This window comes from Bos mutus, chromosome 19 (assembly GCF_027580195.1).
Source record: "Bos mutus isolate GX-2022 chromosome 19, NWIPB_WYAK_1.1, whole genome shotgun sequence".
Lineage (NCBI taxonomy): Eukaryota > Metazoa > Chordata > Mammalia > Artiodactyla > Bovidae > Bos > Bos mutus.
The window spans coordinates 23684608-23698961 of record NC_091635.1 but is presented as its reverse complement, the minus strand read 5'-3'; the positions used below and the strand labels follow the sequence as shown (position 1 = coordinate 23698961).

The 14354-nt window shown below is 47.9% G+C and overlaps 1 protein-coding gene and 1 non-coding gene across 2 annotated transcripts; both read right to left on the bottom strand.

The window, feature by feature from the left end:
- Positions 1 to 6247: 6247 nt before the first annotated feature.
- SLC35B1 (solute carrier family 35 member B1) lies at positions 6248 to 13008 on the bottom strand. The gene is made up of 9 exons (XM_070389709.1): positions 12781 to 13008; positions 11906 to 12009; positions 11203 to 11333; positions 10882 to 10912; positions 10142 to 10299; positions 8242 to 8368; positions 7372 to 7478; positions 7063 to 7216; positions 6248 to 6409 (listed from the first exon to the last, which is right to left on the bottom strand). The coding sequence occupies exons 1-9, from the start codon at positions 12981 to 12983 to the stop codon at positions 6357 to 6359; spliced, it is 1068 nt and encodes a 355-aa protein (XP_070245810.1). The 5' UTR covers positions 12984 to 13008; the 3' UTR covers positions 6248 to 6356.
- LOC138983989 (small nucleolar RNA SNORA70) lies at positions 9654 to 9788 on the bottom strand. The gene has a single exon (XR_011461351.1). It is a non-coding gene; the product is annotated as a small nucleolar RNA SNORA70 (small nucleolar RNA).
- Positions 13009 to 14354: the final 1346 nt, after the last annotated feature.

Genomic DNA, 14354 nt, shown 5'->3' with positions numbered 1-14354 from the left:
AAGAATTTTAAAAACTGTCAGAGTTCACATAAAAGTCAATATTGCCGACTTTTTTTTTGAAATAACCAATCTGGCTACAATCCAGAGGAGGTGAAAAGCCACTGTCCCCTGTAGGTGGGATGTACCCTCAGTGCTCTCATAGGCCACATATCCACCCACCATATCTGCCCACCTCGTCCGCTTCCCTGTTGAGTTAAGCTTGTTCTTTTCATTCATCCATGTTTATCCACACGACTGGGCAGAATTTGGGACCCTTAAAATGAAAGCCATCAGAGGACCCAAAGCAGTTATCCCTCGAGCTAAGTCTGAGTATGTTGTTGATTTGGTTGCTTATGTGTTGTTTTTCCCCTGCCCTGATCATGAGATGTATAAGGGAAAGGCGCCAGTCAGCTGCCTCCTGCAAGTGTCTCCAGCCCACAGCAGAGTGCCTTGTACAGGACCGGTCTCAATGCACGCTTGTGAAATGTGTTGAATGAATGGAGTCGCTAGAAGCATCAAGTGGAAAATGGAATTCCAAGCGGAGGGAACTGTGAGTACAAAGGCATGACAGCAAATACTGTAGTGGGAAGCTGCAAACAGCTCACGATGAATGGGGTGGGGTGGGGGTGGGGTGGCAGAAGTGTGAGGAGTGTGGGATCAGGTAGGGTGGAAGCAGCAGGAGATGAAGCAGGGAAAAGACTCCAGTGGGATCCCCAAGGGCTTTTTACAGTGTATTAGGGAGTTAATCATGGAATCTTGGAAGTGATTTAAGGAGTGAAGCGACAGGATCAGATTCTTGTTTCACAGAGATAACTCTGGCAGGGTGGTGATGTGGGGAGAAGTGGGAAGCTCCAGAGGGAAGACAGAGCCACAGAAACTTCAATAGTCCCCTGAGTCCCTAGAAATGTCACTGGGGATCTATTTTAAGAAAATGGTGCCCCCTGCTGATCAAGTCTGGGATTGCATCTCACCCTGGCCAAAAGGGAAATTACAAAATGTTTGGCTCTGAGCAAAAGTACCTGGAAGCCCTGGGCACAGAATTGCAAGTGGTGATGCATCTGAGATTGTCTTCTTTTCTAGGAAAAGAGGGGCCCATGAAAACAAGTGACAGTGACTCATGCCACAGGCTGTGTTTCCAGATAGACACAGAACACCAGCTAAATCTGAATTTAAGATAAATAAGACAAAATTGTTCGGTATAAATATGTCTCAAATATTGCATGGGACATACTTATACTAAGAAGGCATGTGCTGTTTATCTGAAATTCAAATTTAGCTGAGCATCTTGTACTTTTATTTGCTAACCCTCACAACTCTAGATAAAGTGTGTTGGAGGGGCCTAGAGAAAGCTAGATGTGAAACTGGGTATGTTACTCTTCTTGGGTTTCTCTGCAAACTCGATCCCACCCCTCCATCTAAACAGATGATGCTTTCTCATATTCTGTAGTGGTGCCGTTATACAGTAACTCTGATTGGGAAATCAGTTTTCATTAAATGAGAATATAATTACAGTGGGCCCCTATGAGAATATGAGAGAGATGTGGGCCCTTTTTACAGCAAAATTAACCTACTTGCTTGACATATGTGTGACCACTTGTTTTATACCCACATACTTACATTAAAATTTCAGAGAGTTCTCAGCCTTCCTGAAAGAGTGACACATTCTGTCTAGGACTACCGTATGAACGCGGCAATTTCAGGGTCCCAAGTAGGAGGAAATGGTGTCTAATCAGTCCCTAAGCTGAAACATGATGCTTCTACTAGCTCTGGCCACCCACACATCATGACAAAACACGCAAGTAGGCAGGAAGTAATATTCTGTCCTTCCTCTTGGACAATGTCTTGAACCTCTTGCCCTCTTCCACTTCTCCCCAGAAATAGCAGGGAGTCAGCTATACTTGGACAGAAAACCACTAGCCCTCATGAACTTGCTGCTCAGGTGGAAGGCACGGGATGAAACCACTCCTCATTCCAAGACTCTCTTTGTTCTTCTTTCTAGCTTTCATGCTGTGGCAGGCACAGCCCTGTGGCTCCCAGTCTGAGGACTGTGCCTGTTGGAATTCAGCTCTCACCAGTAGGGGGAAGTTCTTCAAGAGTCAATTCTAAGCTTCCTGAGCTGGCTGATGGAAGCCATTGCCCAAACATCCTGGGAGCAGCAGACCTCGGAGCTGAGCTGCCAAGTCTGTCTCCCTCCCACAGCCCTTGCGGAAAGCCTTCTGGCCCCCATGGCCTGCTCTCTTCCTGGCCCTGCAGAGGGAAGGCAGAAGTGGCTCAGGTCGGGAGGATGTTGTTTTTAGACTCTCTCAGAATGTTCTAGATGATGTAAAACCTCATTGCAGGTTGCTTCCATCTTTGTCAGCGTGCTTCTGTGACATTGAGTTTCAGTAGACTGCATTATGGAATACAAGCCCCAAACAGACCAGGGTGTTTCAAGCCAACAGTCATAATGATGCACCTACAATGTATTGCCATAGGATGTTTTATGTTGAACATTTTCTGAAATTAATCAATTTTCTTATTACCTATATAGTGATATGATTTCCAACTATCATTTCTTAAAGAAGCATCCTTTATTCTGAGGTGGCTAGCTTTTCCTAAAATTTTGGACTTTTGTTTACAAAAGTGTCCTTTTATAAACCATATGACATTAAAAAAATTTTTAAGTCCTTACTTGAAAATATAAAAAACCAGTATACCTATTATCAACAACCCCCACCCCCAATTACCTGAAAATCCTATTGGATCAGGAAATCCAAAAGCTAAATCAGGGAACCACTGATTTAGCTCATTGACCTCTGACATGTGCTAAGTGGAAGCTCACTTGGGCCCTGTCCTCCCATGGAGTCATTTGACCTTCAGCTGATGCACTTCAGTGGAATTGGGGCTCTCTATTCTGGATATGGGGAGACTTGTTTCTGGCTTAAGCTCTCCCCAGGAGTGTTGTCAGGATAAAGTGTCATGAACTAAAGAGCTTTGGGAAAGGAGGAGTTCAATAAATATGAGATTGCTGTTCCTAAAGACAGCTGGTGTGTTTTCAGTGGGAAGGGCTGAACGATCCCGCAGAGACCCAGGACAGTTTCTCTGCCAGGACATCTGGGGAGAGTGACCAGCACCACTTATAAAATGTGCAAACTGTTCCACCGCCAAGTGGGACCAGACAGCAGAGGCAATGGGTCTCCTGAGGAGGTTGCCTTCTGCCCTTCCGAGGGCATGGGTCCAAGACACAACCATAACTGGGGAAACTTGAGTTCTCATTAATCTCCCTGGGACACACCCAGGGACCCACTGCAAGCTGCCCCCCTTCCCTAACTTGTTCTTCCATTTCCAAAAGGTGAAATGCGTGCTTAGTCCTCTTGACAGGGTTTACAGGGCTGAGGAAACACATCACCTAATGCTAAAGAACCCACTTTGGAGATGATCCACAGTGCCCCTTTAAGTCATTTGAAAAACAACTTACAATTTTTCTCCCTTATGATGATTAATTCCAGAATAGTTTTCCCTATGGTTTTTACCCCCAAATCACATTTGCGTCACTCCCCTTGCCCTAGACTAAGAGGTGTACAGGAAATGGAAAAACCACTCTACCACGAGCCTGAGTACAAACAGCTAAAGAGGCTAGCCTGATAGGTGGACCAAAATAGCAGCACAGTACATCCTAAATGAAAAAGAGTGCTTGGGAAAATGTGTGTGCTGGTTCCCTCCCTTCTACACAGAGCTGAGAATTAACTGCAGATCAAAGTCCTTTGATGTTTAGAAACCTGAAGCATCAGGCCGCCCAGGGTTAGTGATCAACAATACTTTTGTTTGAACTTGCCTGGTATTTCACGTTTATCAGTACCATAATAACCTAGCAGAGTGTTACTGATGAGAGTCTGACTTGGCACTCTCAGTTCCTGTGATCCTGTAGGTGAGTACACCACCCCGAACAAGCTGGCAGCTTACACAACATTTTAAAATATCTTCCAGTTGAGCTGAAATGATGCCTCACTGCAGAGCCACTCACCTGCTCCTGTGCGCTCACTTGAGCTGATTAGAAGGAGCATGGCGGGGAAGACAGGGAGTTTGAAAGACAGGGAGTGCATATACACAGCACTGTATTTAAAATGGATAAACAATGACCTATTGTATAGAACATGGAACCCTACTAATGTTATTGTATAGCTCATGGAATTCTGCTAACAGCCCGGATGGGAGGGGGGTTTGGGGGAAACTGGATACATGTGTGGCTGAGTGGCTATACCCCAATATAAAATTAAAAGTTTGTAAGACAAAAAAGAGCAGGAGCATGGGGAGAAGCCAGGCAGTTTAAAACCGTATTTCCCAATTGGCAGTAGAGCCAAACCTCCCTTTTCACTTCCTTTCATCTTCCCACACTCTACCCAGCTCAAGCCTCACCTTGCCCAGACACCTTTGTTGTTAGCTCTGCATTTCTGAGATGCAATGGTTTATCTACCCGACTCCCTGTTAGACCCTAGAGGGTAAGTACTGATCCTAGTCAACTTTGAACTCCCAGCATGTCCATAGGATGTGGCATACAGAAGGATTAGAAGAACAGGCAAAGAACCGAATGAATATACCAGAACTGGGCTCCTGGCTCTCCGAGGATAGGACAGCCTTGCTCTAGTATCAGGTGAGAGCCATGCTGAGCTGTTGGAAATCCTTCCTTCTCTTGGTGACTAGTATGAGGTGTGCCTGAGACCCCTGGTTGGGTAAGGCAGAGGGTAGAGGTGGAGGGGACTGGCCTGATAACTGGGAAAATGTCTCTTGTTAAAACACCAGGCCCAGGGACTTCCCTGGTGCTTCAATGGCTAAGACTCCATGCTCCCAACGCAGAGGTCCTGGGTTTGATTCCTGGTCAGGGAACTATATCCCACATGCTGCAACTAAAGATCCTGCGTGCCACTGCTAAGATCCAGCACAGACAAATAAACAAACAATTATTTTTAAAAAACCCAAAACAAAGAAACACCAGGCCCAGGTAAGGACTGCTAAATAGGCCCCTGGCCCTGGTAACATGCTCTCACTGCCTAACTAATCCACAGAAGAGAGTTTGGAAGAACTATCAGTCCAGTAGGTAAGGAGCTAATTGATGCAACTTTCAGGATGAGAAACAGAGAAAAGAAAGGGGTGGAGAAAAGAAGGAAGTTCAGCCAGATGCATTTAAAACCTCTTTTCTCAAGGAGGAGTTCAAAATGAGAGGGGGCCTTTCAGGGCAGAGCTGCAGTAACACCCAGGGCCCCAAGAGAGAGAGACGAGTGCAACTGAGCCAGGCTTGAAAGGCTGGGTGCAGGGGGTGGGAAGGCAGCAGCGCAGGAAGGAGGCTGGGCGCCCATCTGGAGAGCCAAGGGGCTGGGGCTGCTGAACAGATGGAGTGAAAGTTGCAGCTGGTGGAAATGCACTTTCATGTGTAAAGTTTGGTCCACGGAGGATAGCGATTTCCAACTCCAAAGGCAGCAGTGGGCAGGTGGCTCTGCTCCATGCTCCGCCTTCTCCCCCCACTGCCACCCAGAAAACTCAACAGCAGCTCTATGCCAGGACTCAGCCACTGTGCCTTCCGCCAGCATCCCTTTCAACAGGCAGGAGCTGGCATGGGAATACCAGGGCACCGCCAGGATGGCAGAGGCCTGCAAGGCTTCAGCAGCTGAAGAGGACAAGGGAGGATTAACCCAGCCTCCCCAGGAGGGGACCGAGATGACTGAGAACAGACACGGAGGTAGAAGGAGGGAGGCAGACCTTCCAAAGCTGTTCACGACATGCACACTGGGTCTCCGCTCTCGTTTTGGTTGAGCTTTGGTTGAAGGGGAGGAAATGGGGAAATGTCAAAACGCAGCAGACTCTGAGGCTCTGGGCTCGTTTCATCTCAACCTCAAGAGAAGTTTCTTGAGGAGAGAATATATCTGCAGTTTTTTAAGAAATATTTGCCCATCAGAGCTTTAAGAGATAAAGTGCTTTTTGCATTCTCTAGCTCTCACAGACACCTACCTGTTCTAGCGTATTTAGACCTTCGCCTGTGGGAATAGAGGCCATAAGCGCAACAGTTCTTGGGGGAACCAGCCACCCAGCCACGTTAACCACACCCACGTGGGAGCAGATTGGGTCATGAACACCAAGCTCTGCCTCTTCTCTTTCCCTCTTTTTTTGTGTGAGACTGTGCTCCTGGTCGTCAAGAACAGAAATGGCCAACTGTCTTGTTAAAATCCAAATGCTTTTTTTAGAATATGTGATTTTGCTTCTTTAAAAAATAACAACAACAACAAAAACAAAAAAACCCAGACTGACACTAGTCCTTTATCTCTATTGTGTCCGTTTTCCCAAGAGATGTCACTGTTGGAGAAAATAACTTAAATATTCTTGGAGTGGAGGTAGTCTCTCTCTTCCTAGTGGGATGTCTTCTTGGCTCCCTTCCCAAACTTGGCATCAAGACCGAGACCTATGGAAAGAGAGAACATGGGCTTAACTTTATGGGGAGAAATGAAGTCTCCAAATTGAGGATGAGAAGTGGGGTGTGCCTTGGTCTCCAAAATTGGAGCTTTAAATAAAACTATAATTTTCAAACATGAGTTTTATAAAATCTCCTCAGAGAAAAGAGATTAGTATCAAATGAAAAAAATCACCAAGATACTGATAAATTACATGTGTATATAAAATACAGCAGGGATTTTCCCGGCAGTCCAGTGGTTAAGACTCCTTGCTTCCACTACAGGGAGCACGGGTTCGATCCCTGGTGGGGGAACTAAGATCCTGTGTGCTCCATGGTGCAGCCAAAGAAAAAACCACAGCAAGACTGAATGAAATTTAAGAGTCAAACTTCTAGTTCTCTCAGCTCATCCACAGCAGTGCCAATTAGTAGGGAATAAGTATAATAATTTTACCCTGCTCAGTATCTGGGGAAAAAAGAATCATTGGAAAGAAATCATTCAAATGAAATGTTCCTTAGGAAGGCTGGATTACAGGTAATGCTTCCTCTTCTTTTTTAAAAAAAGTCTGCTCTAAACACATTTAAAAAATATACAAGTATTAAGGGGAAAAAAAAATAAAGTCCCTTTGTATGGCCCAGAGCTGCATGCTCTGGATGTAACTTACCCAAGAACACCAGCACGGTGCCCACCCACTGCATGGGGCTGATGGGGTTGGCGAAGAGGATCACAGAGGCCAAAATGGTGAAGAACTTTCGAGTTGTGGTGATGATGGAGCAGGTCAGGGGACCGAAATACACAACTGTCATGAAGATGAAGCTCTAGAGAAAGACAGAAAGACAAAGTCAGGCTGGTTCCTGAGTCTCTACCAAGGAAAGTCTGTAACAGGACATCACAGCTGATCTTGCCACCCTCTTCTCCCAGCCAGGCCAGTCTCTCTTGGGGAAGCCAAGCCATCACCCATCAAGGCACTCACCTGGCCCAGGGCACTAGTCAGGCCAAAGAGGAGGATGTTATAGACGATGGTAGGGTACCTTTCGGCAAAGCTCAAGAACTCCCAGAGCTCCCCGGTGAACAGGATTCCTAGGAAAAAGCACCCAAAGATGAACGGTGCACCCTGTGTGGCCACACTCATGCATACACCTGCAGAGCCCTGCGAAGCACTCTGAAGGGGGGTAGGGCAAGGGGAAATGTATGGCATGAGTTTGTATTGTCCCATCAAGCATCTCCTATTTTTCTGAATAGAGAAACTAAAGACTCTTCCGGGAAATACTTAAAAGTTAATGAGTTACTTCTGTCAAAGTGACAGAAAGAAGCGAACCTCAGATGCCGTGAAGATACTGATCCACACATCCCCAGCTCAAGGCAGCCCCAAGCACTGGTCAATTCCAGCCATCCACAGCCTCCTCTGTTAACCCTAGTGTGTTGTATGAAAAATACTCCCTGTGTGTGCCCAGAATTGAAAAAAAAGTTAGAAAGCACTGATTTAAAAGCAAACACATCCATGTTTGAACAATCTTCAGTATTCACCACAGACTAATGTCTCATCTACCTCAGAGAAGGGTGAGTTCCCAGGGCACCCCTGCGTTTTGCTACTGTGCGTCTTCCCATGACACCTGACACAGATCTACTCCTGATTGTGCCAGTACAAGCAGCAGGCAGAGCTGACTGGTGCAAGTTTCTCTAAGACGGCTTCTCAAGGGCTTGGACAATAAGGCATCTGAGAACTGAGGCTGACCTTTGGCCTGGGCAAAGAGCACAGCTGGCACCAGAGCTAGAGATTAAGTGGATGAAGGCAGTCTGCCCTCTGCTGATACATGGGAAGAATAGCAGAACCACTCCTTACCAGCTCCCAGCAGCAGTGTCGACCAAAGGTTGATGTTCAGCATCATGTGGTTGGAGCCTGTTTGGTAGTGAGCTCGCATGTGGTCCTGGGAAACACCGGTCAGTCCATCGAGGGTTAGAGACAAGAGCTGGGAAAGAAAGAGTACAGGCTGCAGTGAGAAGGCCACTGGGGCCCTCCCTAACTCAGGAAACAGACCTCTTACTTTTCTGAGCTCCCTCAGAAAGCCGCAGCCTAAAGACAGAGTCCTCAGAACAAAACGCTGCCATTTGCCCACAAGCAGAGGATGACAAGAAACCACATGGGCTCCCTCCTGCTCCCAGCACCGGAAGGACAGGTGATCTGAGCCACACAGATGTAACGTGATCAGAGCAGGGCAGGAAGCCTAACACTTCTCAACTCAATGCCGTGAAGCCTGGCATGCAGGGGCCTAGAATAGGCCATGGTGAGCCACACACATTCTTCCACTAAAGGTGGAGAGAGGAAATCTAATCCCAGAATGTTAGCCTCCTGGCTTGGGAGTCCAGTGCTCCAGAGATTGGATTCTGTGGTCACGTTGTCGGATTAGAATCCAGGGCAATATTGGACATAATTTGTTCAGTAATATCCAACTCCTTGGGACCCCATGGACTGTAGCCCGCCAGGCTCCTTTGTCCATGGGATTTCCCAGGCAAGAATACTGGAGTGGATTGCCATTTCCTACTCCAGGGGATCTTTCCAACCCAGGGATTGAACCTGTGTCTGTGAGGTCTAACCTGCATTGGCAGGCGGATTCTTTACCCCTAGCGCCACCTGGGAAGCCCATGTTAGCCATTAACTCTGCCAATTAACAGCCATGTGGCCATGGGCAAACGATTTAACTTGTCTTTGCCTCATTTTCTTCATCTGTAAAATGGAGATTAATACTAAGTTATGAAGTTATTGTAAAAATTAACTAATTTTCATGTAGAACCCTTGGAACAGTACCTAATACCTAGTAGGCAATAGCTACTATAGTATTATTATTTTTTGACAGGAAGTAGGAGTTATTGGTGGGCAGGAGGAAGGAGGGGACAGCGCCCTCATGAGCGCAGGGCCCTTTGTCCAGAGGACCACGATTAGGGGTGTATTTGACCCTACAGCCATGTGGGAGGAGCCGCTTTTCTGCCACCACGGTTTCAAATTCATCTGCGTGAAACTTAGTAAATCCCTACTTCTTGGCGATGTGGATCTTCTGATGGCCAGGAACTTGAACTTGGCCCTGTGGAGGGCCTCAATCATATGCCCCTTGTTCTGCAGCTTGGTGTGAATAGACATTATAACTTGGCCAAAGTGGACTCTGGCCACTGTGCCCTAGGCTTTCCAAAGGCACCACGCATATCTGTCTGGAGCCTAGATTGGGGACAGCATGCCAGTCATGAATGTCCACTGGCCAGAGTTATCTCCAAGGTCCCTTAGGGCAATCTGTACAGGCAACAGGCTGCATACACTACCAGGGAGGCTGCTGTTTGCAGCCACTGCACACTGGGCCCCCATGGGGAAAAGAGCATGGTTGGCTTAGCTGGCTATATACTATCATTTTAAACTCTGGCTTCCAGGTTTCTCGGAAAGCCAATGAGAGACACACTGCTCCTTTCCTCTTTACTCTCAGGTCTCAGGGACCTCACAGCAGCATTTAGACACAGGCCTCAGAGTTATCTCTTCTCCAGAAGGAGAGCTGAACTGCTGTGAAATATTCTAGGCTCCCCACTACAGCCTCAGCAGAGCCAAGGACGCTGCAGCAAGAGACAAAGACCAGAAACGGGGGGCAGGAAACATCACTTATCTCTCTCAAAACATATAACTGGCCTTCTGTATGTGCAGGGGGTGGATATTCCTGCTAAGGTTACTGGAAAAGGCTTCCTTTCCCAACAGGATTACATACCAGGAGCAGCTCTCCATAGCCAATTGTGTGTTCTTCTATCCCGACTACTTTTTTGGGTTTGTACATGAAAAGGGCCACTCCAGCCACAATTAGCAACACACACAGGTACTTGGCCATTGGGTACTTCTTCTTCAAGAGGGTCACTCCAAGGAGCATGACTACAGAGAAGAAACAGGGTGGAAAATTCAGGCACCCATAGGCACTGTTGAGACCAATAATCTCCTAGGAGCCAAAGACTCGTGGGGAAAAAAGAATGTCTGAGAAGGAGAGCTGACAGAGGACAAAAAGAGGAGAGTGCAAGACTAGCACCTACGTAGAGATGACTGTGCAACAAGATTGAACGAAGAATATAAAGCAGAGAAACGTAGAGAACAAAGGCTCCAGGAAGGAACCTGGCAAAGGTGGGGCAGTAGGGAAGAATGAGAAATTGAGAATAAGGAAACTGATGATCAAATGGGATTTAGGGTATCTAATACAATGTAGGCCACCAAAACGACTGACCATGTGAAGCAGATGAGGTCAGCTTCTAGCTCACAGTGAGGATTACCAGCTAATGAACACCCAACACAACAGGAAGTGATACAGATGACAGGATGGGCAGGAGGAAGGGATGCAGGGAGGTCCCTAGAGATAGCAATGGTGAGATGACAAAGCTCAGAGGAATAGAGCCCTAGCAGAGGAGGATCAAGCTCACTACAGGAAGGCAGGATGGATGACAGTGACCATCTTCTTCTGCTTACCTGGGATGGGCTTGCAGGATTTACCAAGGACCTGAAATTAAATTGAGCAAAAATAATTTCTGAGCGTCTTTGACATGCCAGGTACTGAACTAGGTGCTACATAAGATGAGTAAGTTAGCGTGGGGCCTGCACCAGAGACTGTAGCCTCAGAAAACGGCTCTATCACAGCCCACCCACTATCACTAAATTTCAGATCTGTGGTTCTTCACACTCTTAATTTCCCAGACACATTCTCCTTTTATTTAAGTCATAGACCTGAGGGAAGAATCTTTCATCCTTTTGAACTTCTGAGCCAACCCTCACCCCACCCTGAGGTTTCACCTGAGTTGGGTAGTTGACAAACTGTAGTGCTGAGTTGCTGGAGACCATAGCACCCAGATAGGAGACAGAACACGCAGCATAAAGCCAGCTCCGAGTACGATCCACTCTGGCAGTGTCAAAAAACTGGATCACTGGGAGAAGACAAAAGAAAGAAACACACAAGAGAAAGTTGGTGGGCCTAGGATGGACCACTGAGCAAAAGTCAAAGCCACATGAAAGGAATGTATCTGTCAAATAAGATGAGAAGTACTTAGAACTATTTCTGTCCTCTTAGATTGGGAAATCTCTGAAGATTCTCCAACTCTCCAACCCCATCTAAACCTAACACAAGACCTCATGCAGGGGAGCGGTGGGGGGCGGGGGGTGGATGTTCATTCAGATCAAGGGACTAGTCAGCCCTGCTGCTAGCCCCCAGGGAACAAAGAGAGCCGACACAAAAAGGAAAACCAAAAAGACAAAGAAAAAGTTTTAAATATTCTCATGGGGATCTGGAATACAGATCCATTCTCTGCACATTTCTGACGGAGAAATTGATTTAGTTTAAGGAAACAGAATCCCACCTTTTTCCAAAGCCACTCATTTTATAAGTCTAATGGAGAGGCTGTTGTTAGCACTAAAGGGGTTGAGGGTCTTGAGAGTTAGACCTAATGCCTAGGATACATAGGGAAGGGGACACAAAACAGATTATTATCTAAGTACTCACAGATCTTGGCAAACACAGCATTGACCACACATTGGATGAAGACCAAAGTTAAGGCAAAAGTGAAGGTCTCCTGCTTGGCTCCCTCCCCATACTTTCCTCTTGTTCTAAGAATAAAATGCATGGGAAAGAGACGAATTAATATACTTCCCTCAGGGTCCTCCAGTAATCCAGAGCCACTGAACGCTTTGAAATTGTTTTTCTTCCCTAGACTTAGGGAAAGTTTGGTAAGGATCACCGGGCACATTTACAACAGGAGCCAATTTTATTGGAGCTAGAAACTAGATACTCCAGGCTGCTAATCAGAGAACCGAATGAAACAAACTCTGTGCGTGTGTGTACACACATATCCGTACAGGAAGGTGCTGAAGGAAACGTGAAAAATTGTGTGTGTGTGTGTCTGTCTGTGTACACATATCCGTACAGGATGGAGCTGAATGAAACATGAAAAATTGGTGAAACGACGTACACCGGGGCAGGGCCGAGGGTGAAGTAATCAGCAATCTGCAAGAATATAGGAGTTCCAAGGACAGCCCAGCACAGGTCATGGAAACCTAAGTCTGTAAAACCCAGTCCTTTAGAACCAACAGGAAAAACATCAATTAAGGGAAGAAAAATAACCACCTCCAGAGAATCTAGGAACCAACTTTCGCGTTTTGTATAACCCTTGGGAGGTTTAGCAGCAAAGGGGTCAGGATGCTGGGAGAGCAGAAGGGGCCAAAGGGAACATTGGGGCTAGGGGCGGGAGGACCGCGAACCTGAACCTGACCACAGGCTGGGGAGACAAGGCAGGACTGAGCGGGCGGGGCGCGGGGGGTGGTGCGGCGGGGGGCTGGGGGGGGGGGTGGTCTGCGTTCCCACCCTGGGGATCCGCTCACATCTTTTCCTGCAGGATCCCATAGTAGAAATAGCAGACAAAGACGCCCAGGAAGCAGAGCGGCAGACGCAGCCGGTCGGGCACCAGGGAGCTGCTAGCGGCCATGAGACGCCCGGAGGACCCAACCGGAGACCCGCTCACAGCCGGCAGCGGCGGCGGTGACAAGTCCAGCCGGACATCGCCGACCGGCGACAGGGGCCTCATAGGAGCTGCATGAGACCGCCGCTGCGGAGGGCCCCAGCAGCCACCGCTGGAACTGCCAGCGCAGGACCACCAAGGGGAAAACTCCTCAAAACCCAGAACCCGCTTCCAAGAAAAGGAGACCCACCCTGGGGCCTTGGCCTCGTCCCTGATGGCCAGGGGAACCAGCTGAATCGAGGGCAACGCCTCGCCCTGGAGACTTTCCGATCAGGCAACTCCGAGGACAGCCGCGACCCGGAGCGCGACGGGATGGCCTAGGCGATACGCGGACGTGGAATGATGACGTATAATGATGTGGAGGTAACCAATTGGCTACTCTGTGCAAAGACAGACAAGAGAGTGGGAAGGAGGAGTACGCCGGCCGAGCAACTCGAATAGCCTTTTTCCCGGTCGGCTGTCAGGCTTCTGCTGGGTCCTAACTCCCGGAAACTGTCAATGTAACCTTAGCGCCCCCTAGCGGGCCCCCAGTGTCCCCGACTCTACCCTCTACCAGAAGAGCATTCAAGGCCTGTCTTTGGGGAGCACATCCTCCTCCTATAGCACATCACAAGGCTCCCAAGGGCGGCAGGGCTCTTGTCTCAGCTCTCAAACGCAGGGTAACCTGTGCGTGCCACCTAAATGCCGAGCTACAGTTTTCCTAATCTCTATATATATAGTCCATAGGAATTAGTAATAGCCACTTTGTCACCTCTTGACTGTTGAGGATCAAATGAGCTGAGCTTGGTGAAAGTGTTTTATAAACTGTAAAAGTGTGCTGTGCAAGTTTACGGTATTTATTAGTCATGACTTGTTCTCAAGTCTGATCTTATTTCCTCACATCTGGAGATGTAAATGGAAGCTTGCTGAAGTGGATTTTCTTCAGGGTCTTACAACTCACCAACAAGGGAGCAAACCCTCCTGCATTAATGAACTCCTTATTGGGCCCCCACCTGATGACACCAGGAGCTAAGGCCAGACTAACCCCAGGGCTTGCCACTACCAGCCTCAAGCCCCATGGTAGTCACTGGACTCTGGGCTGCTCTCTGGGTAGAGGCTCCTTCTCCCCTTCCAGCAGCCTACTCCTCTGGCACAGCCTCAGGCAAAGGAAGGAAACTCGGGGCAGCACCACACCCATCCCTCTGGGCCTGACTCACTAAGACTTTGGGGGTAGGCCAAACGTCTTTCAGGGGAGGGGCAAGAAGTAGAAGTAGGGTCTGTCCCCAACTGTCTTCTTTATATTAATTGGGGAGGGGGACCCCCACACTTTTACTCTCTTGCCCAGTGTCTTCCTCTACTGAATTAGCTGACGATTCCAGGGCACCGAGCTAGGGTTCCAGTCCCAGCTCTGCCTTTTTCCTAGCTGGCACTTCAAACAATTCATTTGACCTCTGAGTC